The sequence below is a fragment of the Natator depressus genome, chromosome 26 (assembly GCF_965152275.1).
Source record: "Natator depressus isolate rNatDep1 chromosome 26, rNatDep2.hap1, whole genome shotgun sequence".
NCBI classification, from domain to species: Eukaryota; Metazoa; Chordata; order Testudines; family Cheloniidae; genus Natator; species Natator depressus.
This window is the reverse complement of record NC_134259.1, coordinates 14,782,906-14,810,494: the sequence shown is the minus strand read 5'-3', so window position 1 is coordinate 14,810,494 and position 27,589 is coordinate 14,782,906. Positions and strand designations below refer to the sequence as shown.

The window sequence follows — 27,589 nt, the reverse complement described above, 5'->3', positions numbered from 1 at the left end:
CCCACCCTGCGCCCCTGGGTTCAAAGCCGGCTGGCGGCATGGCGACGGGACGGACCCAGGCGTGGGGCAGGGCTGAACTGTGGCTCTTCGGGGCGACTGTCCCCGGCGGAGGGGGAAGCATGTCCCGTGCTGGGAGCAGATGTGGGGGAAGTGATGCTGCCCCAGAGATGTGACTGTAAGCCCCTTTAGGGGGGCCAGGTGTGTTATGGGGCCTGCAGATCTCACCCTCCTCTCACACAAGCCCCAGTGATTTTGAACTGCCGGCACTGGGACCAGAGAGGGGAGCTGGGCTGTAGCCGGCAGTACAGCTGGCCACCAAGGAGGGTGGCAGGGGGCAGCCCTTGGCCCTGCTTTAGGAACTGGGGGAAGGGTCTTGTGCTGGGGCACAAGCCAGAAGAGACCCCAACCCTAGCCCGGCGCCACCAGGAGCAAAGCGGCTGGCTCGCTCATGTCCAGCAGCAAAGCCAAGCCGGGAGAAGGATGCAGCTCTGCCCCCAGCCACCTCTCAGACCGTAACACCAGCTCCAGGCCAACTCATTCGCAAGAGGCCTCTGGTCTTGGGGGCCAGCATGAGCCCCCAGGGGCTGAGCACCCCAACCCCTGCTACTGCAATAGGAACAGGGCACCTCCGGGCGAGGCTGAGTGCTCTCCGCAAGGCTGGTTTGAGTCCCTGGGGTGCAGCGGCTCCCAGCCCAACACGATTGCACCAGCGGAGAGCTCAGCCCAGAGGCAGCAGCCAGAGCAGGGCAGCTTCTCGGCTCCCAGACTGAGGCAGCAGAGCCTGGAGGTCAGGGGCTAGGAGGAAGTGAGAATTCTCTGTAATATTGTTATGAAGCCTGTGTGCCTCAGTTTCCCCAGCTGCTGCACTGTTCCCTAGTGGGGGAAGGGCTGTTTGCTCTGGGGGCAGGTTAGGACGCAGGTGTGAGAGGCCACCCAGGTGTCCTTAGGAGGCCTGATCTCCATAGCCATGGAGAATCCAAACAATGGCAAATCCCATCCCCAGGACATCAAACCTGGCAACCAACCCCACCTGGCCCCACCTCACAGCATCTCCTCAGCTCGCGGACACAGGACATGGGGGTTGGGGGGAAGGTGGGAGTTAAGCGTGGGCTGGGGGAAGCCATTGAGGCACCTGTGGGCTCACCATGGAGGAAGCGTGGGACCCCTCGGGGGACTCCCAGAGGCAGTTCCGAATCTGGGGCCATAGCCCCAGTCCTGGGGACCCGTGAGGGGGGCGCAGAGCCCCGCCTGACTCCAGCGAGCAGGACAGAGACGCTCCCTCAGCCCCACCCCATGCCCAGGAGAGATCTCCAGGAGCCGCCAGCGATGCTTCCCCAAAGGGATTAAAAGTCCTGCCCGCCCCGGGAGAGGGCACCGTGCTGGGGCACCCTGCCCTGGGCCAGGACTGACGCGTGGCCAGTGGGCTCAGGCCCCGAACACAGCCTGGTGTGGCGCACTGCCACCCCCGCCCTCGCTTGGCCGGCAAAGCCCTTTGTACCCCGCTCACCAGCGCCCCCGGCAGAAGAGCCTGGCAGCTGCTCCCTGCCGGGTTCTCTGGGCCCGGCGCCCAGGGTGGGTTGCTCCAAGCCCCCAGGAAGTCTCCCCCGGCCCCAGACGACACTGCCTCGCATGGATGCGACCCACCTCCAGGGGGCGCCAAGGGAGCTCAGACCATTCACCTGCTGCCCCCCTGCAGCTTGTCCGTGGGCAGCTGCTGGGGGCTGTTCCCAGCTCCAGCGCCCCGGCTCAGGCCTCGATCCAGCTGGGGGATCCGGGGAGAAATGCCGGGGGGTTCCCCGGGGGTAACGTGGCAGCCAACGTAGCGAGCGGTTGTGGCACCTCTCGAGCCGCAGCAAAGGAGCCGAAAAGCACCCGGGAAAGGCGCAACCCAAAATCACTGGCACCAGGACGATCTAGGCTCAGGCCTGCATCAGTCGCAGGGCCTGTGGGAGTCAAGCCCCCGGTATGATCCCTGCTCCGCCCCAGGCCCCAGGGAGCTTGGCTACAAGGGGGTGAAAACTTCACACCGCAGGGCGGAGCGCCACCGCCCTCCCCCCTCTGTGGACCTGGGGGGCCAGGGACGGCTCTGTCCCCGCTCAGGGAGGTGGAGGAGAAAACCCCTCCCGGCCGCAGGAATCGCCCACGTGGCCTTCGGCAAAGTGGGGCAAGAGCCCTGCGGATAACCGGACTGAGTGCCAGGTGCCCAGACACTGCAGAGACGGGGGCTTGACAAGTACCAGGGATGCGGAGAGGTGATGGGCACCTGCCTGTTTGGGGCGTGTCCCTCTGGGGACCAGCCGCAGACAGTGTCCCAGAGCCGGGCACCAAGCTGGCGGGACCCCAAGTCTTAAAGAAATTCCAGCTGTGCCCTGAGCTGAGCCAGCCAAGGGGGCTGAGGTTTGGTCTGGCAGCAGCTGCCCCACCCAGGCCAGGCAGGAGGCAGCAGCTCAGCTGGCAGAAGGATAAATAAGCTGCAGCCGACGTCTTGGTGCCCCCTCGCCAGGGAGCTCTGGGGATGGGCAGCAGAGCAGCGAGGGTGGGGGCTGTCAGGCCAAGTGCCGGCTGCATGCCCCGGGGGCCAGCCGCTCATGGCTCTCCCAGGCCAGAAGCAGCCAGGGGCCACCGAGGGGCCGAGCTCCCAGGGTAGCCCCCTTGGCAATGCTCCCAGCTCCGCACGCCTGGGGGAGACGGGCAGAGGATCAAGTCACACAGCATCAGGGAGAACCGCTCCCAGGAACGATGCTCAGACACACCCTGTGCCATTCAAACAAGGTTTGTATTTCCAGTGGCTATTTATAAAGGGGGCAGGGCCAGGGCCAGGCATGGGAGACAGGAGACAGCCTCCCGCCGGGGGGCCCCAGGGCAGGGCTCTGCCCCCCTGCTGTGACTGCAGGGCAGAGCCCGACAGGCCAGGGAGCTGCGGGCAGGGGCCAGGCTCCAGGCCTAGCTGAGGTTGCCCTCGGTGCCGCTGTCCTCGTCCGGGGGCGCGGGGCCCTGCTCCAGGCCCGGCTCCAGGTAGTCGAGGATGCGCCGGTCGGCCTGGAGCAGGTACTGCTGCTGCCTGAAGTAGACTTTCAGCACCCCCTTGATGGCCACAAAGGTGATGCCGCCCTGCGGAGGAGGGGCGGAGATGAAGCCAGCTGCTGTGCCAGTCCCATGGCTCTGGGCAAACCCTAGCACCACAGCCCCGCAGCCAGCTCCCGCCCCCCACTGAGCACCAGAGACAGGGGCTCCCCGCAGCCCTGGGCTCCCCCCAGCTCTGCCGGTGCCCCTCACGCCCGACCCGCAGCCCCGGCTCCCCCCAGTTCTGCCGGTGCCCCTCACTCCTGACCCACAGCCCCGGCTCCCCCCAGCTCTGCCAGTGCCCCTCACTCCCGACCCGCAGCCCCCTGCTACCCCATCCCCGGGCTCCCCCCAGCTCTGCCGGTGCCCCTCACTCCTGACCCCCAGCCCCTGCTACCCCAGCCATGGGCTGCCCCCAGCTCTGTCGGTGCCCCTCACTCCCGACCCGCAGCCCCCTGCTACCCCAGCCCTGGGCTCCCCCCAGCTCTGCCGGAGCCCCTCACGCCCAACCCGCAGCCCCGGCTCCCCCCAGTTCTGCCAGTCCTCCTCACTCCCGACCCGCAGCCCCGGCTCCCCTCAGTTCTGCCAGTCCTCCTCACTCCCGACCTGCAGCCCCGGCTCCCCCCAGCTCTGCCGGTGCCCCTCACTCCCAACCCGCAGCCCCCTGCTAGCCCAGCCCTGGGCTCCCCCCAGCTCTGCCGGTGCCCCTCACTCCCGACCCGCAGCCCCGGAGCTCCCACAAGCACAGTGCGGGCGGCGGTGCCAGGCTGGCCTGCCATTTCCATGGCAGCGAGCAGATCACAGACCGCCGAGGTTTCCCAGCTCAGACTCCCTGGGCCCGGGGTTCTCAGGCCAGGAGTCTCCAGCTCCAGGCGCGACAGGGTGCAAGCCGCACCTTGGGCACCCCGCAGCGGCTGGCACAGCCCGGCCCCGGACTCACCAGGATGGTGCGCTGCAGGCTGGAGTCCACACGCCGGAAGAGGAGCCTGCCCACCAGGCTGGCGATGGTAGGAAACACCAGGGCCCCGCACAGCGAGCGCGAGAGGGACGTGTGGTCGCTCTGGGGGCGGGACTCAGCCAGCGGCCCCGGGGCCACCGGGCGCCCAATCCCTGGGGAAACGGGAAGGAAGGGGAAACTGAGGCAGCGATTGGTCACTGCCACCTGGCCAGGGGGCTCAGACCTGAACCGCTCCCCACACCACCCGCCTCTGCCCCAGTGTCTGTCCCCCACCCCCGCCAGCGCTCTGCCCCTTGTCACTGTCTCTCCTCCCCCCGCCAGGCCACCCGCTGATGGCGCTACTGCCCAGCTTCCCCTCCCCCCACCGCTCTGCCCCCTCAAATCCCTTCGCTGCCAGCCCGCCCGCCCCGTCTCGGCTCACTGGCAACCATGCCCACCCCCGCACCAACCTGCCCACCCACCGGCCCCACCCAGGGCAGCCCCAGAGCACCACCAGGCCATCCCCGCCACGGCGATGCCCCGCACCTGGCACCAGGGCCTGCAGGGCCTGCAGCTTGCTGGAGTACTTCCGCCAAACGCGCAGCACGTAGTCCTCCCAGCGGATCAGCCTGCCCAGCACCAGCACGACGGGGATGGTGGGCAGCCCCATGAGCAGGAAGAGGGGGTCTGCCCGCTCCATCACATCCAGCCCCTTCTTATGGCCAACCACCTGCAGCCGGGGGAGGAGGCAGCTCAGAGCCCGCGCCGAGAGTGGGGCTCCCCATGCTGGCTGGGCCGGCCGCACCCCGCAGCACGGGGCATGGGCCTTCTCAGGCTGGGCTCACAGGGCAATTCCCAGCAGTGCCAGCTTCCTCCATGGCCCCAGCCGTGCCCTGCCGCAGCCAGCCTGGCACCCGGCAGCACCCACTGGCGCAGTCACTCCAGTGCTCTTGCCTCCGCTGCGGAGCCTGGCGGAAGCAGCAGCCCCGGCTCCGCTCGGGCCCCCTTGGGGGCACCCCCAACACGTTACCTGCATCACCGTGACGGCCCCATAGGTGACAGCCGACCAGTACACCGTTCCCACCACGATGCCGGCCATGGCGAAGGGGCTGGCTCTGGACAGGATCCAGTCCGCCTGGTGGAGGAAATAGACCAGGGGCCCTGCAGGGAGATCAGAAACTCAGGCCACGCCACGTACGCCCCCCGCGTTCCCTGGCCCAGCCGGCCGCGGGGGAGACTCCAGGCGGCCCCCACCCGCTCACGGGCAGGATCCCAGGGCTCTCAGCCCTTCCCCGCCAGGCCAGGAATTTCCCCCGGCCCATTTCACAGGCTAGTGGGTGGAGCACAAGGTCAGGAGCCAGGGACATGCCAGGGCAGGGCACTGCGCCAACCTCTGTGCTCCAGGCAAAGCCTCCCCAGACCCCCTCCACTCTGCCCCTCATTGACCCCATCGACCCCGCGCGCCCAGGCAAAGCAAGGCCCGGACGGGCCCCGCCGGGCTCACCCAGCTTGGGGAAGACGATGCGGTATTCGGTGCCGCACTGCGGGCAGCTCACACTGCCCGTGCTGTTGCCCTTCTGCTTCTCGTCCAGCCAGCGCTGCAGGCAGGCCTGGTGGATCCATTTGGTGGAGCCTTTGCAGCGGCAGGGGCAGACCCACTCGGCGGCCCGGTCCTCGCGCTCCGTGGCGAAGCAGACCCAGCAGTGCCTGGAGAGCAGAGAGCCCGTCAGGGCCCCGGGCGCCCCCGGGCACCACAGTGCAGCGCGGGTGGCAGGGCCGACCTCTGGGCCACCCCACCCCAGGCGGGGGGATCCCTAGGGGACCCAGCGCCCCTGAACTGCCGGGTGCCCCGCCCCAGCACCCTTCTCCAGTCCCACCCCCATCCGGATCCCGTCCCCCGTCCCCGTCCGGGCCCAGGCTCAGCGCAGGGCAGTCGGGACCCAGCCCCGTCCCAAGCGCCCCCAGAGCCAGGCGGCGGGAGGGGAAACCCGCGGGGCGTTCCCGGGGGGAGGGGTTAGGGCTTGGCTCCGCCTGGGGGGAGAGGGGGGGTCGGGTCGGCTCCGGCCCGGGGGCAGGGGGGGGCGTTCGGGCAGGGGGGGTTCGGGCCGGGGGGATTCGGTTCGGCTCCGGCCCGGGGGGAGGGGGGTCGTTCGGCCCGGGGGGATTCGGTTCGGCTCCGGCCCGGGGGGATTCGGTTCGGCTCCGGCCCGGGGGGAGGGGGGGGTTCGGGCCGGGGACCCCCCCCAGCGCTCACCTCTCCTCGGCCGGCTCGGCCATGGCGGGCGGGCCGGTCACACCCCCGGGCGGCCCCGGGGCCCGGCCATCGCCGGCCCCCGGCCCGAGCGAGCGCGCAGCCAGCCGCGATCCGTGGGGCGCGGCCCCTGCGCCGACCTTGGCTGGGTCGGGTCCCGGTCCCGGTTTCGGTTCCCCCGCGGCCGCTCCGCTGCGCCTGGCTCCCCTCCCGGCTCTGGCGGAGCTTGGCCCGGCCCTGGGGCGGTTCCGCAGCCTTGAGCCCGCCCCGCAGACCCAGGGCCCGGCGCTGCCTGGTCGTGAACAGGCCCAGGGGTGCGGAGCCCAGTCCCGGGTCTGGCCCGGGCAGGGGGCAGGGCGCGCACAGCCCCGCCGGTCTAGAGGCCCCGGGTAGGAGGGTTAATCCCAGCTGGCTCTTCTGTGGGTGCCATCATAGAGCTCGCCTCGGTCAGCAGCCTTATGCCCATTTTGCAGATGGGGAAACTGAGGCACAATGAGGGCTACGATTTGACCATGGTCACCCAGCAGGCCAGGTGGCAGAGTCTGGCCCGGAAGCCTGCGCTCCCCAGGCCCAGCTCAGTGCACTATCCCTTAGGCTACACTGCCCCTAACGTGCCAGGTTTGTGCCAGGGAGGCCCGTCCTGGCTGGAATGGCACCTGGCGCAAACATCACCTGTTTGTATCACCGGCTGAAAGCAACACGGGGCTTGATGGCAAAACCGCCATGGACTTCCCTTGGAGCCCATGCACCTGGTCCAGGCCTTTCGCACCCGAAACTTCTGCAGCCACATCCCAAGCCTGCATTACACCACGATCCCACCCATCAGTGCTCAATTTCCGGGCCCGCTATGAACACCACCCACGGCTTGAATTGTTTCTCACAACATCCCCCGCAAACAGTCCTGGAAGACAGCGTCACGGCCCCCGTTGGTGCGGGACGTCCTGTGGGTCTGCAAAGCCAGAAGTGAGCATCCAGGGTTTCCCAAGGCTGGCAAAGTGTTCTGTCGAGATGGCGGACAGCGAGACGTGGCACGCAGGTTTACGGGATTTCTAAAAAAAGGGCAAAAACTATGAGCTCTGGATGGCATATGGGATGGAGAAAGGTGTGCTGGAAACTTGATCCCGAGGTCCCAGAGATTCTTTTCTATCCCATGACACTTTGAAAAACTTTCTCAGGTTAGGCCCCAATCCTGAGAACTTGGAGGAGCTTGCAGGACCAAGGCCTTCCTGTGAAACTACCATGGACTTCCCAGGCCATCAGCGCTGCAGCCTCTGGGGGCATCCAGCGATCTCTTGCTCCTGGAAGGAGGACATGCAAGTCTGGGATGAGGAATCAGAAGAGAAATGATCGAAGAGACACATGAGGTCCCATCCCCCCAGGACCAGCACAGGAAAGTTCTCTGCTATCTACACTCTATGATTAATCCTCACTTATGGACCCGCCTAGAAAATAAACAGAGATCCGGCTGGTGTTTCCAGGCTTTGCCCTTTGGCTGAAGGTATTAGAACAGTAGCTTATATTTCTATATTGTGTTCCAGCCGATATACTGAAATGCAGCCACCTCTAGAGTGGAATGCAACAGACGTTTAACAGAGCACAGGAACACCACATAATTGTTGGGGTCAGGCGGTGAAGAGGTGTAGGGCCTTGCTTTGCTCAGCCAGTTACTCGAATTGATTTGTCTCGCTGTGGTGCCAAGGCGTGGCCGGGTACAGGCATGGAGCAGGACCCCGTCATGCCAGGGGCTGTACAAATACGGAACAGAAAGGCTCCCTGATGTGCGGGGCGGTGGGGTCAGAGGGGACCATCATGATCATCTAGTCGGACCCCCTCCCCCACCTCCTGCCATGGGGATCCGGCCATTAGCCCATGCACCCCGCGAGCCCGGCACAGACCCCGGACCTAGGTCAGGACCCTGACCCTGACCTGATACCCACAATGCAAAGGGACAGCGGCTCCTGCCACCCAGGGGTGGGTGTAGGCGGGGAACAGGTGGAGGGGGGGTGGGTCGCACATGCGCAAACGCCTCCGCTCTCTCCCCCTTCCCCACCCTCCAAGCCGGCGGGGAGGGGCGGAAACCGCGCACTGGCCCCTTAAGAGCGGAGCCATGACGTCACCCTCCCTACGCCGGGCAACCAGGCTTGATGCGGAAGGCCCGCCCCCGCCGCCGCGTCCCATTGGACGGCTGTCAAACCTGTCGCCCCGCCTCTGCCGCGGCCATCTTCGGCTTCCGCCTGTCACTCGGGCCCAAGGGAGGCGCTGATTGGCTGCGCGGGGCCCCGCCCCTTGCGCGGCTCCCGAGGGCCGGTTTGGTTGCGCAGGGTGGGTGGTTGCGGGGCTGCAGCGTCGAGTGTGACTGAGGCGAGCCCGGAGCCGCGTCCCCCGCCCGGCGGCCCCGCCCCGCCCCGCCCCGGCCCCGGCCCCGCCATGGAGTCCTACGACATCATCGCCAACCAGCCCGTGGTCATCGACAACGTGAGCCCGGGGGGGCGGGCAGCCCGGGGGGGGCTTGCGAGTGACCGGGGGGCCCCGGGGGGCAGGGCCGGGGGGGCAGCGCGGGGGGGGGCCCTGGGGGCGGGGGCAGGGCCAGGGCCGGGGCCGGGGCCGGGGGGGGGGCTGAGGAGCTTGCGAGTGACCTGGGGGCCCCGTGGGGCAGGCCCGGGGGGTGGAGCGGGGGGGGCAGGCCCGGGGGGGTCGCTGGGGCACGATGCGGGAGGACTGGGAGGCTGTGAGCGTGTCTGGACGCCCCCCCCGGGCCCTGCCCCATCGGACGCGCCGCGCCCCGCCCCGCCGGCTGTGGACTCGCAGGGTCTCTGGGCAGGGACTGTGGATGGGGGAGGGGCTTGGCGTGGCTGCGCTGGAAGGGGCTCGGGGGGTTCCCCAGCGCGGGGAGCGCAAGGCGGCTGCGACCCAGCTGGCCCCACCTGAAGCCCCTGGTGTTGACGACTCTCCTGCCGCTCTCCGGCCTGCCCCGGCAGCACGTTGATGGCCTGACCCCTGTCGCGTACAGCGCCTTGCGCGGAAAGGCTTGGCCGTGTTGCCGCTCAGACCCCAGAGCAAAATGCTGCTTCTGCCCTACAGGCTCGCCAGGCCTCGGTGCAGGGGTCACTTCACAGGAGGCCCCATCGCCTCCCCCAGGCCGCACCCCTGCTTGCCTCTCGAAATACCCTATTCCACAGATCTCTAGGAGCCCCTCAGCCACAGCCTGGGGGCCAGGGCTTTCTGCCCACGCTGCTCCCCCATGCCTCCCGAAGCATTCAGCCTCTGGTTGGGGGACGGGGGGCTTGCCCTGGGGCAGTGTAACACCCTCCTCCCTGTCCTGTCAAGCCTCGGGGCCCTCAGCTTAGAACCATCCTCTCTTTTTGAATGGCCTCTGCTTTCCTGCTGCGAGCAGCTCTTTGCTGTGTGCGGCTCCCGAGAGCTGCACCGGGTCAGAGTCTGTGGCGCGTTTCAGTTGCGGAATTTGGCGAGAGAAATCTGGCCAGGCTTTCGGAGCAGCAAGCGCTGATGTGTCCCCGCTTCGGAGTCTGTGGGCCACTGGATCTGCAGCTCTGGAGACCCAGCTGCACGCTGCCTTGGAGCAGCTGTCATTTGATCTTCTCCCTCTGTGGATCCAAATGCTCTGGGTTACAATGCATCGGGTGTTTAGAGCCAGCCAAGCCTTAATCCAAAGCATCTAATCCTTAGGTCTTCTATGACATCTGGTGCTACAAGACAGGGTGGCAAACTTGTATATGTCAAGCAAAGTCCTCTGACGTTCCCATGTCAACTGGGTGGGGTGAAGACTTCCTTGCGTGTAGCATACCACATGCCTGGTTTCTCCTTTGCATGTGACAGCAGGGACACAGAGCAGGCTAACTCTGGCTGATTTGCTTTGGAAGTGTGGCTCTCCCTGTGTTCCTGTGCCCAGAAGGTGTCAGACAGCTGGATTTGCACTGTGCGTGTGTAGGGACAGGGTGTGGCTGAGGAAGAGTTCTTGCTTGCTCATGCTGTGAATCGTTTGTAATGGGGCAAGGAGAAGCGGGCGAGCCAGAGATGGATTTTGGAGCCGTTCCTGGGAGGTTGGCAGGAGAGAGGTGGCTGCTGAGTTTACAGTGGGGTTTTGCAGCGGCTGCTGCTGAGATGCAACATTCAGCTTAACCTCCTCATTCAAAGGGAGTTTCAGCACAGGCTTGGCTTCCAGGAAGTGTGCTGTGGGGTTTGTCTTCCACCGGGCGGGTGGGTGCAGCCAGCCCCGGGGCTGCAGCTGCAGAAAACCTCTGTCCTTAGCCAGCTCCACTGGCGGGACCCCTGCAGCGGGGCAGGGGTGGTCTTTGCTTGTTTACTCCTTCACGTAACACAAGAACCAGGGGTCACCAATTAAATTAACAGGCATAAATTAAAACAAACATTAGGAAGCATTTCTTCACACAACGCACAGTCCACCTGTGGAACTGCCTGCCAGAGGATGTTGTGAAGGCCAAGACTATAACTGGGTTCAGAAAAGAACTAGATACATTCATGGGTGATAGGTCCATCAATGGCTATTAGCCAGGATGGGCAGGGATACAACCCCAAGCTCTGGGTGTTCCTAGGCTTCTGGCTGCCAGAAGCTGGGACTGGGTGATGGGACGGATCACTTGCTGATTGCCTATTCTGGTCATTCCCTCTGCAGCATCTGGCACTGGCCACTCATCAGGATACTGGGCTAGATGGACCGTTGGTCTGACCCAGTCTGGCCGCTCTTATGTTCTTGGCACTTGGAGGATTCTACTCCTGGCTCCACCACTGATTCCATGTGACCTTGGGTGTGTCGCTTCCCCTCTCAGTGCCTCAGTTTCTCCATTTGGGAAGTGAGAATAGTGACTGACCCGCCTGCTGGGAAAGTGCGTTGCTGGAGTGGTTGGCACTGCAGAGGGGAAGGAATCCTGCCAGGCCCATGAGTGGGGCTGTGGCCCATCAGGACTTAGGGCTCTTCTTCTGGTCACTGACAACATGAGCCAGGCTCGGCCCGGGGACAGAGTGGGAGAAGGTGGGCGGCTCGGCCCGGGGACAGACTTGGGACGACTGAGCCCGAGAGTGTCCATTTAGCTTATGGGTTTTAAACAAGCGTTGGATCAACTGGAGAGCCGGGTCTCATGGGCCATATCTGCTTCCTCCTCCCAGTCCGGGCTGGGGGTCTCTGCTTGGCCCCTCTCACTTGTTCCTGTGACAGCAGGGCTGCCGAGGGCTTCCTGGGCTGCCGCAGGGCCAGTGGCACCTGAGCCCTGTAGGCACAAGGTGTGGGGCAGAACGGAGACCCACCAAGACTACAGCCTTCCCTGTGCCTGCAAGGACAGGCATCGCCAGCAGTGCAGGGAGCCCACTGCACCCCCACCGTCACAGCCCCACTCACTCACTCCTGTGACTGGGGCTGTCGAGGGTCCCCGGGGCTGCCCCAGGAGCTGTACAGCAGCAGGGGGGCCTCCCCTGCGGCCAGGGGCTCATACTCCCTCTCCTCACAGTCTGGGGTTCTGCTCTATTATGTGAACCCAGCTCGGCTGATTCGGCTGATGCCGAGCCCTGGCGCACAGGGTTTTGGGTAGATGGACGGTGTGGGCTGGAGGTTACCGGTGAAGGAGAACACGTAATTCAGCTCTAGTTTCCAGCCCCTTACACTGGCTTCTCTGGGACTTTCTAGCTCAGGCTCTGTTAACTAGCCTCAGTTTGGTTTTCCCAGAGACACGGTGAAGCCCCGTACAAAGCGGGGGTTGGACTAGGGCCCACCAGTGCTGTGGGCCCAGCTTCCTGGGAGGCAGCAGCTTGCTGTGCCATAGGGGTGCCATGGGGACAAGGGAGCGGGCAGGCCAGTGGAACAAGGTTTGGGGTGTCCTCCGGGGGGTTTCCCCTGGTGGGCACAGCCAGGCTCCCTCCCGCTGTGAGCAGGGGGTGGCGAGGCACCTTGGGGAGCCCTGAGAAGCGTCACAAGGGGTGACCCAGGGGCTGCGGGATCCTGCTGTGATCCCTGAGCCACAGAAGTTAAACTGACTAGGAGCAGGAGGGAAGTGCCCAAAGCAGCCTGCCTGGATGGAGAAATGTCATTAGCTTCAGCTCTAACGAGCGGAAGGGCTGCTGGGCGCCATCAGTGTGGTAGCTGAGTGCCTCAGATCTCGGATATGTTCCTCCTCACATGCCTGGGGGCCGGGCTGTTCTCCAGTGGAGACCCAGGAAGAATAAAGGCCTTGTTCGGGGACATGCAGGGAGCCTCTGGCAGAGCTGGGAGTTGGGCCCAGAGCTCCCAAGCGGCAGGCGAGCGCTCTGACCCCTGGGCCGGCCGTACCCTGGGGGTCCCCGTTCACAGGTCTTGGGTCCCATGTTGGCTGAGCTGGGTGCACAGAAAGGGGTTTATTAACAGCTGTTTGTGTGTTCCCCAGGGTTCCGGGGTTGTCAAGGCTGGCTTTGCTGGTGACCAGATCCCGAAATACTGCTTCCCGAACTAGTGAGTATCTCCCCCAGACGGGGGTTCTGCTGGCAGCCTCTGGCCATTATCCCCGCGCCAGGCGAGTGATCCACAGCGGGGTCACACCACAGACTCCAGCAAAGGCAGCGGGAGCAGCAGCAGGCCCTAAAACCAGGCGGGTGGGGTGTCCTAGCCCCTCCCTCGAGAGCTGAGTGGGGATCTCCGAGGACAGATGTGCCCCTAGTCGGGCTCTCAGCCCTTCCCCCCGATGCCTTTGTCTGTCTGCCGCCCAGCGCGGGGCTGAGTCGGAAAGAGCTGGTGTGTCACGGTGTGTCGTCTCCACCAGCATCCTGAGCTGGGCCTCCTGCGATTCTCGCCCAGGCTGGGTCAGATCAGGGCCCCTGTGAAGGGAGCCGCCTGCCTCCCTGCCCTCCGCTTCCTGGCCCAGAACTCTGTGTGGGCCACTTCTGGCCACGCCCTGCCAGCGGGGGGCTGTGCCCAGAACCGGGGGTGTGGCGCGGGAGGGACACGCAGTGCCCCCCAGGCCGTCTGCGGGGGCTGTGCTGGAGCAGAGCCAGGACGTGTTAGGCTTTGTCTGCAGTTGTCCAGCCCCTCCCCGCCTCCGGGAACCTGACACATCTCACGCACCAAGCCTGAGGTCCCCCCATTGCAACTAAATGCTGGAAACATCCCTTGCCAGGCTCTGCTCCCATGGAGGGGACGAGCCGCTCCGGGGCCGAGGGGTGTCGCAGTCTCTGCACAGCTCTGGCCTTGTTCTGGGCCCCAGGGGCCTGCTGGGCTCCCTCACCCCAGGCAGGATCAGAGCTCCCCCAGAAGGGGCGAGCCTGCCAGGGTGGCTCAGGAGGGCTGGGCTGGCCCCAAGGGCCAGTCCTGCTTGGGTGCCTGTGAGCCGGTGTCATCCCTGGGATGCTGATCCTGCTCTGTGCTGCTCCCCCTGTCTGACACTGGCAAGACGCCAGCCACGCCCGCCTAGGCCGGGGCTCGTCGTTTCACCCCTCCCCTGCCCCCCCCCGGCTGATCTGCCCCCCAGAGTTGGGGGTGGGGTCTGTTGGCTCCTTGACTTCTCTGGCCCCACAAGTGCAACAGCGAGGCCCATCTCCTCCCCTTGGGCAGGTGGGGGCAGGGCTGGGCAGATGGGGGCCATGTGAGCTGCAGCCCCACTAACTGGTTCTCTCTCTCTCGCCAGTGTGGGGCGCCCAAAGCACGTCCGGGTCATGGCGGGGGCGCTGGAGGGGGATCTCTTCATCGGCCCCAAAGCAGAGGTAAATGTGCAGCCCAGCCCCTTCCGGCCTCTTGGGGGCGCTCAGCTCCCTCCCCCCTCCTCCCCCCCGCCCCCCAGGCTTCAGACACAGGTTGAACAGGCAGGAGGCATCTCCAGCTGGCAGCTGCTGGGGTCAAAGGTTCCAGTTCCCCAGACACACGCAGCAGTCTACAGCGGCCAGGTGCATTGTGGGAGCTGTGCAGAAAGTGTGTCCCATTAGGCTCACCCTGGCCAGCCTGCCTTCCCCTGCGGCCTGAACCCGGGGGTGCTGCCCGGCCTGGAGAGTGACTCTGGTGGGTTTGTCTCCCAGGACACCCACACCCGGCCTCACCACCCACGCCAGACTGGGACAGGACTTGTGTCCCTTAGCGGGAGGGTGGTGGTGGCTCAGCGTCAGTGCCGACCCCAGGGCAGCACTCAGGGGTGCTGTGCTGCTGGGGGGCTCAGTGGGGCGCTCTCCCCTCAGTCAGGGCTGGCCCCAATGCCCCAGGGTGGCACTAGGGGGCGCTGTGCTGCCGGGGAGGCCTCTCTGCCTTGGCATCCCGCTCCAGGTGTGTCGTGACCCGGGTCCGCTCGCTCCCTCTGCCGGCAGGAGCACCGGGGCCTGCTGTCCATCCGCTACCCCATGGAGCACGGCATCGTCCGGGACTGGAACGACATGGAGCGGATCTGGCAGTACGTGTACTCCAAAGACCAGCTGCAGACCTTCTCCGAGGAGGTAACGGGCTGCGGGATGGCCAGATCCCCAGGGGCTGTCTCCCCATCACGTGTCTTGCTGGCAGCCCAGGGCTGAGTCTCTGGGGTGGACGCAGCTGGGGCGGCTGCGTCTGGGCTGAGGCTAGACATGAGACCTGTCCCAGCCGGGGCTGGGCAGGGACTGTCCCCGGGACCTGAGCTGAACCCCAGTGGGGTGCTGGGGGGCATGGGGCCATCCACCCTGCACAATCCCCTTAGTGTGAGCCTCGTGCTGGACTCCCCGCCCCGGAGCGAGCACGGCCCAGTTGGCACCCGGCCCAGCTTCCCTGCCATTGTCCCCCAGCCCTGGAGGGGCCTAGCTCTCCCCCCACACCCCCTCAAGTTCAGTCTCTCTCCTCTGTCCTTTGCCCGGCTGCCTGGATCAATGGCCAGGGCTACCTAGTGCAATGGGGGGTGGCGACTTGGACACCTGGGCTGAGACCCCCCCAGCTCGCATCACCCAGGCACTGAGTGACTGTGGGGAGATGAATTCAGCCCCCGGTCTGGGCTGGGTTTGAGCTGGCAACCTGCAGGAGAGCGGCTCCGGCCCCCTGCTGACCTGGGCTCACTCTGCCAGGTGGGTCCCCAGCTGCACCTGGTCCCAGACTCCGGAGCATTGGCACTCCCTGCCCAGGCCTGGCCACGAGGCGCTTCCCTGGGCAGCTGGGAAGGTGGGGGGGTGGCTGTGGACCAAGCCTGGGGGTGACTCCTGTCCCACTGGAGCCCCGTCTCTGCTAACTGGGTGTCCTGCCCCCCAGCACCCGGTTCTCCTGACGGAAGCCCCCCTAAACCCCTGCAAGAACCGCGAGAAGGCGGCTGAGGTTTTCTTCGAGACCTTCAACGTTCCAGCGCTTTTCATCTCCATGCAGGCCGTCCTCAGCCTGTGAGTACCGGGCCCTGCCCCCCTGCAGCACTTGGGGAGCCCTCGGGAACACCGGGGCGCTCTCCCCTCACAGGCAGTGCCGGCCCCCACCCTCTAGTGGGCAGAGCTGGGTCCTGACCTGGTGATAGGGGGCGCTGGGCGGCAGGGAGCAGGGCGTGTGCCCTGCCGGATGGTTTGGAAGCAGCCCCGGATTGCTTGTGATTGGCCCAGAATCTGCAGCGTCCTCGGACTGACCCTCTGCCACGGCAGTTAATCCGGGCTCCTGAACGGCCTGCCGGCGCCGCGTGGCTGGGTGCTGCTCGGTAGTTGCTCCGTCGCTCCCCAGAGGTGGCTGCCCCTTGGTGGGGGGATGAAGCCGGGCCTCGCCGGGCCTGTGCTGTCTCGGCGCTCTCGGGCTGCAAGGGGCGATCTGACGTACGCCACCGTGCCGGGCGCTTTCTGGGGATCGCAAAGCGCCGGCGGGGCCGAGCTCATGGGCTCCTGGTGTCTCCCTCTGCTCCAGCTACGCCACAGGCCGCACGACGGGGGTGGTGCTGGACGCGGGGGACGGCGTCACGCACGCGGTGCCCATCTACGAGGGCTTCGCCATGCCGCACTCCATCATGCGGGTGGACGTGGCCGGGCGGGACGTCTCGCGCTACCTCCGCCTGCTGCTGCGCAAGGAGGGCTACGACTTCCACACCTCGGCCGAGTTCGAGGTGGTCAAGATGATAAAGGAGGTACGGGGGGAGCCAGGGAGCTGCCCTGGGACTGGGCCTCGCTGCAGGATCCCCCTGGGCCAGGGCCAGGGATGCGCCGCTCTCCATCTCGCTCTCCGTGCTGAGCGCTGCCGGGTGGCCGGAGGGCTAGCTCAGCGCTGGAGCTTTCAGACCTGCCCTGCTGGGGGTCCTGGGGCAAGACCCTGCCCGTCTGTGCCCCAGTCGTGACACGGAGGCTGGGGTTCCTGCCGGCTCAGGCTCTGAGCCTCATGGCTGGGGCGGGGAGGGGGGCAGGGGAAGTCCTGGCCCGGCCGCTCACCTGCTCTCTCCCGGCACAGCGGGCCTGCTACCTGTCCATTAACCCCCAGAAGGACGAGGCGCTGGAGACGGAGAAGGTGCACTACAGCCTGCCAGATGGGAGCACGCTGGAGGTAAGTGTCGGGGGCGGGAGATCTCTGTGCCCTGGTGGCTCTGGGCGCTGGCTGGCTGGGAGCTCCCCTTGCCTGGGGCTGGGTTTGGTGGATTGTGTGTGGGGCCTGCGGGAGCCGGGCCTGGCTCGGCGGCTGGGGCTAGGCGACGCGGTGTCCTGGGCACACGGTGCTCCGTGTCTCGGGGAGCAGAGCTTCTCCCTGGGGGCTGAGATCCTGGGGCAGCCAAGGCAGAGATGTAGGAGCCGGTGAGAGCCCAGAGTTGCAGCCCCAGAGAGTGGGGCCCCGTTACCCTGCGGCGCGGGACTAACGTTGCTCTCTGGCAGGTGGGCCCGGCCCGCTTCCGAGCCCCTGAGCTGCTCTTCCAGCCGGACCTGGTGGGGGACGAGAGCGAAGGGATCCATGAGGTCCTGGCCTTTGCCATCCAGAAATCCGACCTGGACCTGCGGCGGACGCTCTTCGCCAACATCGTGCTGTCGGGCGGCTCCACGCTCTTCAAAGGTACGGCCTCGGCGCCCTGCCCCCTCTGCGTGGGGCCAAGCCGGGCTTTCCCTCCCCCGGCCCAGACAGCACGGCGCCCGGGGGCTGGTCACGGCCCGTGGCCTGGCCAGCCTGGCGCCTTGGCCATCAGTGGCAGGGGTCCCCTGGCCCTCTCGGTCCTCCAAGGCAGGGGGGCAATTCCTTCCTGACCCTCGGGTTGAGCCACTGCCGATGTCGCTGCCCCTGCTGTGATTGGAGGGTGTTGGGGTGAGGCCCCTGCTTCGGGATTCGGGGGGCGCTGTGGATCCTCTGCCCCACTAAGGGATTTTGATGGGGGTGGGGGCCTCCCAGAGCGTCCAGCAGGGCTGAGAAGGATCCGTTCGGCACGTCTAGTGAGCGACTGGCTCCAACTCTCCTGACCCTTTGGCTAGGGACAGCGCAGCCAGGAGGATGGGGTCTCTGATGACCTCACAAGCTCTGCCCCATGGAGGCAGGATGTCATCAGGGCCCCCCGGGAAGTGTCCCCCCTGCTCCCCCGTGAGCTCAGATAGCATGGTGGGAGGGCCCCAATACCCCCTGCCTTTCCCAGCAGTGACGATCCCTCAGTCCCTAGGGGAGGCAGGGAACCCCTCAGCATCCAGAGGGGGAAACTGAGTCATGTGCTCCCCCAGATCAGGACCCAGCTCTGCCCACTAGAGGGCGCTCTCACCTCAGCCTGGGACTCCCTGAGCTTGTGCCTGCTACTGGCCACGCAACGGTCCGGCCGCGCCCCTCCTCCCATCGTGCCTGGCGCTCCCGGGTGGAATCTGTCAAGGCCCCTTATCCTGCCCGGGGTCTCTGCACACTGGGGTGGCGCTGGCCGGTTTGGAGCTGGGCTCTCATCAAGCGCTGGGCAATCGGCGTGGAAAGCGGGTGGGCCAGCTGGCTCCTTGGGGTAGCCTCTGCTGAGCAGAGCGCTCGGCCCCCCTTCCAGGCGGACACACAGCTCAGCTCCTGGGGGTGGGGAGCCCCCTCCTGCCCCCAGATCCGGCCAGTGTTCTGGGAGCCGCAGCCCTGGGGCGAGGCCGAGAACGGGGTAATTCCCTGTGGGAGGCAGCAGGAGGTGTAACACTCACCAGCCCCCCCGCAGCTGCCTGGTTCCTCGTCCCCGGGGAGGCCAGGTTGGTACCTGAAGCCAGGGGCTGCCATGCTGCTCCCCCAGGGCCATAGGGTGGCGCCCTAGCGCCCGGCTTTCCAGCTGCTGCATGGGGACCCCTGTGGGGTGGGGGCAGGTTGGGGGCTCTCTCTGAGGCAGCTGGGTTAATGCCCGTGTTCCCCCTTCAGGGTTTGGGGACCGGCTGCTCAGCGAGGTGAAGAAACTCGCCCCAAAGGATGTCAAAATTAAGGTGAGGATTGGCAATGCCCAGGGGCCCCCCCAGCACCCCTTTCCCCTGGGATCCCCTCCCTCACGCCCAGCCCCTCCTGCTGTGATTACCCTGGCACCGCTGCTTCCCCCGGGGCACAAAGCTACGGTGTGCTCCACAGCCTGGGACCCTCCTGCCTGGGCCAGTCCTGCCGCCTGGGCACAGCTCATTGCTGCTCTCCCGGCTCCCTGCACGTCCCCGAGCGACTTCAGCCTCCTGGGCCATGCTGGGAACAGTCCCGAGGCGCTGCCCCCTGGATCTGGGGGGAGGGAGGGGGCTTCGAGGGAATCCCCCCATTGATCAGGGTGGGCCCAAGGATGGGGTGCCCTGGTAGGGCTGTGTGATGGGGGGTGTGCACAGCAGGGCAGACCCGTCAGCTGGGCGCTGAGCCCCATTCCTGGGGGGGCTGTTGCAGGCTGGGCTCTGGGCTGACCCTCTGCTTCCTTCCAGATCTCTGCCCCGCAGGAGCGGCTGTACTCCACGTGGATCGGGTGAGTGGCTGCCCCAGGGCCTGGCCCTCTGCTCTGGGACCCGCCCCACCCGCTGGGGGAAGGGGAGACTTCTCCAGTGCTGCTGCGGGAGGGGCCCCTGGTGTGGGTGCCCTCTGCGTGGCCCAGGGACCAGGAGAAACCCTGACTGGGGGAGGGAGCTGTGCTGGGCCCAGGGCAGACTTGCTCTGTCCAGAGTGGGGGGGGCAAGCCCCTCTGCCCCCTGTGGGTCGGGAGCTGGTTGGGCCCTGTCCCCGCAGGGGTGGGGGGGCATGTGCCTCCGGCCCCTGGTGACTCTGGCTCTCCCCTGCAGCGGCTCCATCCTGGCCTCGCTGGACACCTTCAAGAAGATGTGGGTGTCCAAGAAGGAGTACGAGGAGGACGGGGCGCGGGCCATCCACCGCAAGACGTTCTAGGGTGCGGGGCCAGCGGGCAGCTGGTGGAGCTCGGCCTGAGCGTGTCCTCCCGTTACCCCTTTCCAATCCAGGGCTGCTAGCACCAGCCCTGCTCCTGGGGCCTCGTCAGCCCCCTCGCTCCCCCCATCAGCTGGACCCCTCCGAGCCGCTCATCTGTGCGCACACGGCCCCCAGGCCTGGCCTTGATCCCTGCTGCCCTGGCTGCACCCTGCACCTGTGGGGAGGCTGGCAGCCTCAGCCCTCGACCCCTTGGTGCCTTCAGAGCCCCTGTGGCCGGGGGCTTCGTGTGATGGGCGCGGCCTCTGCCCGCCCCTCCCTGCGCAGTGCCCCAGCCCGAGGGGCCAGGGTGCCCTAGCCTGCTTAGTGATCGTTGGAAGCCCAGCAAGGGCATCTGGGGGCAGCGACCCCATGGGAGCTGGGCTTCGGCCTGAGGGTAGATGGGGCTCCTAGTTCCTAGCCCTAGGAGAGCCCGCCTGGGGCACATGGATCCAGCACCCCCTGGCTGCCCTCAGCCCCTGCTGCTCAGGAGGGGTGGGAGCCACCCCCAGAGGCCTGGAGCAAAGCCCTGGTGCCATAAGGATGGGTGGGCTCGGCCCACCCCGTTCCGGGCCGTGCTGGGGCCAAGCTCCTTCCAATGGGGGCAGACTCCTCTCGCTGTGGAGGCGAGCTGGGGTCCGGCTGGCTCTGGCCCAGGCAGGGCTGTGGCTGCCAGCCCCGGCTGCAGCCTTGGAGTCACAGCCCCTAGCTCTCCAGAGCCGTGTGATCAAAGCCTAGAGAGCAGCCGCCTCGTGGTGCTACACTAGCCCCCGGCATTAGCCACATCACAGCTGCCGGTAGCCATGGCCCCTTGCCCTGTGCCTGGAGGGAGGCCCTGGGGGCAGGGCAGTGGTGTGCCTGGCCCTGTGGGGAAAGTACCAACCCTGGATTGGAAAGGGGTGAACCCCTGAACTTTTCCTAAAGGGCAGCAACTCAATCACCTGCCCCAGTGCAAGGCGAGGGGCCGTGGGGCACCTGGCGGGGCAGAGATCAGCTCTCTTGCCCCGGGCTAGCGGCCTGTGTCTGGATCTCGGCTTCTCCCGGTACCTCCCTGCTGAGCGGCTGCCGGTGCCCCGGACCCCCTGGAGGCCCCTGCCCATGCCCAGCTGCAATGTACAAAACTGAACACAGTTGCCTGTATCTTTTTTTGTAAATTCATTATAGTAATAATTATAAATTAACCCCTCGTGCCCTGTGTGTCTGTCCTAGAGCCCCTCCCCCCAGCTCAGCAGGGGAAGTAAGAGGAGCTGGTTTGGCTGGAGATGGGCCTTGTTCACAGGCTCAAGGGGGGCTGGATGAAGGAGTAGCCCTGGGGGCTTGTGGTTCTGGGGCCCAGCTGTGCCTGGCCCAGAGCAGAGCCTTACACAGAGCTCTCCTGCATGCTGGCCAGGGCCTTAACCCTCTCCCCTCGCCCCTTTGCCTTAGCAGCAGGTAGAACTACTGGCGGGGGCTGCGTGCCCCTCTCCTGCTGCCCCCAGCAGGGCTGTGCTGAGCAGCAGAGGGGGAAGGGGGAATTGCTATGCCTGACTGGTGGGGGGGTGCACAAAATGTCCCCATTGTGCATCCCCAGGGGAGTGTCAAAGTTGCCACAAGAGGGCAACCTCCTCTTGGGTTGCTGAGCCAAGGTCTGGGTGGGTGAAAGTCTCTGGGGTCCAAGCAGCTGCTGCCAAGTGGGGGGCCCCCCCAAAGCTCTGGGGTGAGGGGCTGCTGCTTGCATGGGCCTAGGTTCTGTGCTCAGCTGGGTGGGGGCAGCTGCAGTTAGCCTGGGCTGGGGAGAGCAGCAGCTGCAGTCCCTGCCCCACCCCCAACCCTAAATGATCTTGCCCCAGTCTCCCCCCCCCTCCCCCCCCAGCCAGCTGCACTGGGCAGAGCTGTCTGGGGGGGCAGTGCTGCTGCCCATGGAACCCCCCCACCCAGAGCAGTCCCAGCCCCAGCCAGCACCCTCCCCCCAGCTGCCTGGGCCAAAGCCCAGAGGCCTGGTGACAGCACAGCCAAGCACCCCCCACTGCTGGGCCCTGTGGAGGGAGGCAGGAGCTGCTGGCTGCCCTGTTTTACCAGCCCTGCAGCACGGCCCAGGACAGGCAGTGAGGGCTGCCCTAGCCCAAACAGCGGAGACCCTGGAGCCTGCTCTGTACCCACAAACATGTCAAAGGGGATAGGAACGCACCTGGCTGTGGGGGGTGCAGTGCCCTGCCCCCCCCCCAGCTATGCTGTAGGGAGCAGCTGAGGGAGACACCCAGGGTTCCTCTCATGCAACTAGCCACAACTCAGGTGCACAAGGTGGCACTGGGGCTGTGTGTGCTCAGGACCCAGCCCCCTGCTGCCCTGTGCCCCACTAGCCCTGCAGCAGGAGGCATGTGGCCTTTAATGCCCCAGCACAGCTCCCATGGCCACCTCCCTCTGCACTGGTGCTGCTGGGCCCCTCCCATCCCCACGGTCACCAGACCCAGGCACTGCCCTGTGTAGTTCACTTCCTTGCCCCATGCAGAGCTCAGCAAGGGGCTGCACCCCCTGCCCAGTGCAGGGAGGACACGAGCCAGTTTCCAGGCCTGTCTCTACTCAGGCTGCAGACACTACCCTGAGCGACACGCTGCATCCATGCTGGGCCCAGTGGGTAGCTACACCTAGCCCTGCTCAAGGCACTGGAGAGCCATAGGGGGCCTAAGAAGGGCATAGCAGTACTCCCCTCAGCCACACCCCCCCTCCCCACTGCTGCAGGGGGCTGGGCACAGTGGCCGCCCCCTACTGTAAGCAGAGTGGTCTGAAGAGGAAGGCTGTGCCCGGGGGGCAGGGGCTGCTTAGAGCAGGGGCTCTGCTGGAGGCTACACACAAGGTGTCAAGCCAAAGCAGGGCTGGGGTCTCCTCTCTCAAGCACCCACTGGGGCCAAGCTCCCTGCCCCTGGGAGCCCATCTCCAGGGGGCAGAAACAGGTATAGTGGGTTGGGTGCAAACTCTGGCATGGGGTTTTGTGAACACAAGGCCCTGGGCACATGCCTGAGCCTACTTCCTGCCCTCAGCTCAGGAAACCACCTAGCTCCTGCTGCAGGGCCTGGGACAGCTCCACTCGCCCTGGCAGGGATTGGCAGCCTGGCATCTCCCCTACAATTTTCTCCAGCCCGGGCCAGCTGCACTGTGGCCCTTGCTGGCTCTTTCCCCTGCTGAGCGACACCACCCAGGGCTCCCCAGGGCACACAGCAAGAGCCTCACTTTACCCTCTGGCAGAGCCATGAGTGAATGCAGCTGGGGGGGGGAGTGCCCCACTGAGGTCAGCACAGGAGATGCCCCGCTGCAGGTCAGAGGGAGGTTGCTGGGGAGAGTAGCACCAGCAGGCCCCTCCAGCCGGTGCCCAGCGTAGCAGCAGGCTGGCCTGGACACTGGGGCTAAGGAAGCAGGCCAGCCATGGGTAGAGGCAACGCCTTTAACACACCAACTCTTTATTGGCTCCAAGAAGCAACATGACATTGTAAAGCAGCAGGCAGCTCAGCCTGGGGTCCCACAGAGCAGAGACAGGAGGGTCCCACGGGGGTCAGGGCACCCTCTCAGTGCGGCAGATGGTGGGGGACCAGCTTGTAATGGGCACCGCAGGAGGGGCAGCGCTGGGGCTCCCCCTTGTGCAGCCAGAACCAGATCACGCAGCTGTTGTCCTCTTCACCTGGGCAGGGAGAAGGGGGTTAGACAGTCTGAGGTCACCGGGGTGGAGTGCGGGGCTGTTAATCAGCAGGCCGGATGGGGGCCGTCAGCAGCTGCTAATCAGGGAGATGGGCTCCCCCACAGCAGTGCAGCATGCCCTCCCGGCACACTCCGCACCAGGCCCAGAGCCAGGCCGCTACGCTCAGGTGTCAGGAACAGGACCCAGGCATCCTGGCTTTTACTCCCTCCCCTCAGGCCAGGAAACACCGACTCCAGCTGGCCCAGCTCCCACAGCTCTGGGGCCAGGCTGGAACCCCCAGGCTGCTCAGAGGCCCAGCCATTGGCCCTGGAAACCAGAGTGAAGCCTTGTCCGAAGCCAGCAGCCACTCCCCACTTCCCCTGAGCACTGGCAGCGCCAGGCCCTTCCGCCACATGGGGTGCCCTGAAGAAGGCAGTTCACTGGTCAGCCCAGAGCCTCTGTCCCCCCGGCCTTGGATGACGCGTCACTCACAGATGCAGCCCACAATCCTCTTGCTGGAGATGGAGGGGACCAGGTTGGGATCCTCCTTGGTCCCAGCATAGCGCTTTGGTTGGAGGATGTTGTAGGGATCCTGCAGGGAGCGCAGGACCATCAGCCAGGGAGTGAGGGAGGCGGTCTGCTGTTGCACCTGCCTCTGCCCCAGACCCGAGCTTTGACTGGGCCACCAGCCCACATCCCCCAGCACCGTGCCCTAGCTCTGCTCCCACGCCCAGGAGCGGCGCCACCAGCCCAACTCGGGAAGGTGGTCCCATGCCACGCAGCACCGAGCGGTGCTACCCCAGGGACATGGGTGGCAGAAGGGCTCCTGCTTAGCTCAGCTTGTGTCATTCTAAAACCAGGATCCCCTCATGGCCTAACCCCAGCCCTGCACCCCCAAAGTCCACCGAACGCTGTCAGTGATTTAACCTGCCTGTCACACAGTGAGACTGGCCGCCCGCCCGCCCCCCCTGCCTGGAGGTAAGGAGCACCATGGGGGGAGGAAGAGGATGGTGCAGTGGTTCACCGGCTTGGTAACAGTGAATGAAGGAAGCTGGGTTAGAGAAGAGGCTGACTATGGCATATCAGTGGGGGAGAGAGAGGGTGGGAAGGTACTGGATTAGGAGACCCATTTCAGGGTAGCTCTGCTCACCTGTCCCTTTTCCATGGCCTGCATGACTTTCCTCTCCAGCCCTGTCGCTTGCTCCTCGTCGCTGGGGATACCTGGGCATCGGGGATAAAGACAACAGTAGAGTATGATGACCCTCTTGTCATGGGCAGGATCCCTCCCACCCCACAAGCAGGTCTCCACACACACCTCTGTGCTGCTTGGGAGGTGTTGTCCCAGGGCAGGAGACCATCAGGCAGGAGCAGAGGGAAACCATCCCATAACTGGGACCCTCCTTCCAGGCGTGTCACTGTCTCCTCTCACACTGAGGAGACCCCCAGTTATTCGGAAGAGACAGGTAATAAATAGCAACAAGGGATTTGATCATTAGAAATCTAGCTGGGTTGTGATGACCGGGAGCATCGCAGGGGGACTTGCCTGCCAGGTGCAAAGGGTGCAGCTCTCTCAAGACATCAAGACAGGCTTATGTGCAGTGCTGGGGAGTAGACAGTGGTTGTGGTACATGTAGGTACCAGTGACACAGGAGAAGGGAGAGGGCTCTACTCAAGACAGTTAAGTCCCAGCCAGACTGAGAAGAGCTACACGAGGATCTCTCAAAACTGGGTGACTGGGCAACAAAATGGCAGATGAAATTCAATGTTGATAAATGCAAAGTAGTGCACACTGGAAAACATCATCCCAACTCTACATACAAAATGATGGGGTCTAAATTAGCTGTTACTGCTCAAGAAAGATCTTGGAGTCACTGTGGATAGTTCTCTGAAAACAGCCACTCAATGTGCAGCAGCCATCAAAAAAAAAGCTAACAATGTTATTCCAAAAAGAACAGGAGGACTTGTGGCACCTTAGAGACTAACCAATTTATTTGAGCATAAGCTTTCGTGAGCTACAGCTCACTTCATCGGATGCATTGAATGGAACATATAGTAAGAAAATATACACGCACACACACATATATATACACACACACACACAGAACATGCAAAGGTGGAGTAAGGCTAATTGAGAAAAAAAACTTGTGATGATCAAGGTGGCCCATTTAGACAGTTGACAAGAAGGTGGGAGGACACTTAACATGGGGAAATAGATTCAATGTGTGTAATGAATCGCCCCATCTCAAAAAAGATACACTGGAATTGGAAAAGGTACAGAGAATGACAACAAAAATTAGGGGTATGGAACAGCTTCCGTATGAGGAGAGATTAAGAAGACTGGGACTTGGAGAAGAGTGGATTGAGCGGGGGATATGATAGAGGTCTATAAAATCCTGACTGGTGAGGAGAAAGTGACTAGGGAAATGTCATTTCCCCCTTCACCTAATACAAGAACCAGGTGTCACCCAGGCTGTGGCTACACCACAGAGCTCACAGCGGCAGCGCTGCCTTGATGCGGCCATGCCGCGGTCACGGCTGGTGCGGACACTTTAAGACGATGGGCAGCAGCAGCAGCGTCGGCTGGAGAAGCTCTCCTGCCAACGCAGCGCTGTGCGCACCCACCGCCATGCGGGTCCGTGTAAATTAGCAACAAAATTTCTATCAACGCAGACTGCAGTGCGTACAGAGCCCCAGATAAATTAAGAGGCAACAGATTTAAAACAATCTGCTGGAAGTATTTCTTCACCCAAGGCACAGTCAACCCGTGGAACTCCTTGCCTGGGGATGTTGTTGTGAAGGCCAAAAGTATCACAGGGTTAAAGAAAAGGTTGAAGAAGTTCACGGAGGACAGGTCCACCGATGGGGATTAGCCAGGACGGGCAGGGACGCAGCCCCGTGCCCTGGGTGTCCCTAAACCTCCGAGAGCCTGAAGCTGGAGCGGAAGTTGCCCCGTTCATTCCCTCTGACGCGCCGGGCCCCGGCCGCTGCCGGCGGACAGGACACGGGGCTGGACGGACCTTTGGGCTGAGCCGGTCTGGCACCAGGACCCGTGTCCGGACCCCCGCCCTGGACACCCGGGAACGGCCTCACCCTCAGGAGCCAAACGGAGCATCGACCCAGGGGAGCGGGGTAGAGATCGCCGCTGCCACGGGCGCCCCGCTGCCCCCCTGCGGGCCCCGCCAACCCCGCGGCCACCCACCAGCCCCCCGTCCCCTGCCTCCCTCCGGGCCCCCCGCGGCCCCCCCGTCCCCTGCCCCGCCCCGCGGCCCCCCCGCCATCCCCGCGGCCCCCCCGTCCCCAGCCTCCCTCCGGGCCCCCCCCGCCAGCCCCGCGCGTGCCGGGCTCCAGCGATTCCGCCGATCGAGTCTCTCTCAAACCCCAAGCTCGGCCCCGCCCGCGAGCTCGGAGCCCGGGCCGTTCTCGGGGGGGGGCTCATGAGCCGGCCGGGCAGAGGCGGGGCCGCCCCGTCGCCCCACGGGGGGGGGGCGCCCCAGGCCGCGCCACGGAGCCCCGCCCGCTCTGACCCGGCAGCCCCCGGGGGACCCGGCGCGCGCTCACCCACCTCCAGCCGCCAGGCCGCGGGCGGGGGCGGGGGCGAGGGCGGGGCCGGGCGCGCGGAGCGGCCCGGGCGGGGGGCGGCGCAGGGCCCGCAGCGCGCCGCACACACGCAGTAACCTTGACGCCATGGCGCGAGCAGACAGACTGAGCCGGGCGCTCGCCGACGGCGGCTTCCTTCCGGGAGATGGCCGGAAACAGGGCGGGACTTCCGGGACACGTGAGCGGGGACCGCGACCCTGCCGCCTCACGTGACCGGTGGGCGCCGCTCCGTCCGTCACGTGACCGGGAAGCGAGGCTCGGCCGGGCGGGCGGCTCCCTGCCACGTGATGGAGGATGGGCGGGGACAGGCCCGCTGGCCCCGCCCCCCGCTGGGGTGACCTGACCCCCGGCAGGTCCATCACTTGCTCACCCGAGGGGGGGGCAGAGAGGCCCAGAGGCGAGGAGGACCCAGCTGGGGGGGGATGGGCCTCCCCGCTGCCTCCCCCACATGGTCCCCTCCGCCCAGCGCTGCCCCCCCCCGCCCAGCGCCGGCCCCCGGCCCCTTGCACCCGCCCCTGGCCCGTCTGCATGCAGCGCCCTGCACACGGGGCTGCCCCCGGCTGGCACCCCGAGGTGCTGCCCCAATACCGGGGGGGGCGAGGTTCAGTCGAGACGGGCGCTGGGAGACCCGGCGTGATGCCAGCCAGAGGGAGAGCGAGGCCCGGCCCGGCCCGCCAGGAGAACCGGCCGGGGCCGAGGGGCTCAGTCAGGCTCAAGGCATCCGCGATCGGAGGCCCAGAGACGGAGACGCTCCAGATTACGGGCCACTTCTGCAGAGGTGGGGCCGTATCGTAAGTGACACGGCCAAGGTCAGCCAGGCCCCAC

At 65.5% G+C, this 27,589-nt stretch overlaps 3 protein-coding genes across 5 annotated transcripts; 1 reads left to right on the top strand and 2 right to left on the bottom strand.

Moving 5' to 3' along the window:
- Nucleotides 1-2,752: 2,752 nt before the first annotated feature.
- On the bottom strand, nucleotides 2,753-8,231 carry LOC141978266 (E3 ubiquitin-protein ligase MARCHF5-like). 3 transcript variants are annotated; one of them, XM_074940246.1, is made up of 7 exons: nucleotides 8,189-8,231; nucleotides 7,133-7,300; nucleotides 5,505-5,707; nucleotides 5,031-5,161; nucleotides 4,547-4,730; nucleotides 4,004-4,173; nucleotides 2,753-3,111 (listed from the first exon to the last, which is right to left on the bottom strand). In XM_074940246.1, exons 2-7 carry the CDS (start codon nucleotides 7,135-7,137, stop codon nucleotides 2,944-2,946), a joined length of 861 nt encoding a protein of 286 aa, XP_074796347.1. In that variant the 5' UTR covers nucleotides 7,138-7,300; nucleotides 8,189-8,231; the 3' UTR covers nucleotides 2,753-2,943. The 3 variants fall into 3 exon arrangements, with proteins under 3 accessions (XP_074796347.1, XP_074796343.1, XP_074796346.1); XM_074940242.1 differs by lacking the exons at nucleotides 7,133-7,300; nucleotides 8,189-8,231 and adding an exon at nucleotides 6,924-7,062; XM_074940245.1 differs by lacking the exons at nucleotides 7,133-7,300; nucleotides 8,189-8,231 and adding an exon at nucleotides 6,255-6,304 and having other exon boundaries at nucleotides 2,754-3,111.
- A 428-nt stretch (nucleotides 8,232-8,659) lies between these two features.
- LOC141978265 (beta-centractin) lies at nucleotides 8,660-20,659 on the top strand. The gene is made up of 11 exons (XM_074940241.1): nucleotides 8,660-8,726; nucleotides 12,644-12,708; nucleotides 13,877-13,952; nucleotides 14,544-14,669; nucleotides 15,445-15,569; nucleotides 16,072-16,288; nucleotides 16,606-16,698; nucleotides 17,022-17,196; nucleotides 18,499-18,560; nucleotides 19,029-19,069; nucleotides 19,380-20,659. Exons 1-11 carry the CDS (start codon nucleotides 8,679-8,681, stop codon nucleotides 19,480-19,482), a joined length of 1,131 nt encoding a protein of 376 aa, XP_074796342.1. The 5' UTR covers nucleotides 8,660-8,678; the 3' UTR covers nucleotides 19,483-20,659.
- Nucleotides 20,660-22,935: 2,276 nt separating this feature from the next.
- COX5B (cytochrome c oxidase subunit 5B) lies at nucleotides 22,936-26,868 on the bottom strand. Its single transcript, XM_074939945.1, has 4 exons — nucleotides 26,730-26,868; nucleotides 24,318-24,388; nucleotides 23,660-23,759; nucleotides 22,936-23,170 (listed from the first exon to the last, which is right to left on the bottom strand). Exons 1-4 carry the CDS (start codon nucleotides 26,851-26,853, stop codon nucleotides 23,058-23,060), a joined length of 408 nt encoding a protein of 135 aa, XP_074796046.1. The 5' UTR covers nucleotides 26,854-26,868; the 3' UTR covers nucleotides 22,936-23,057.
- Nucleotides 26,869-27,589: the final 721 nt, after the last annotated feature.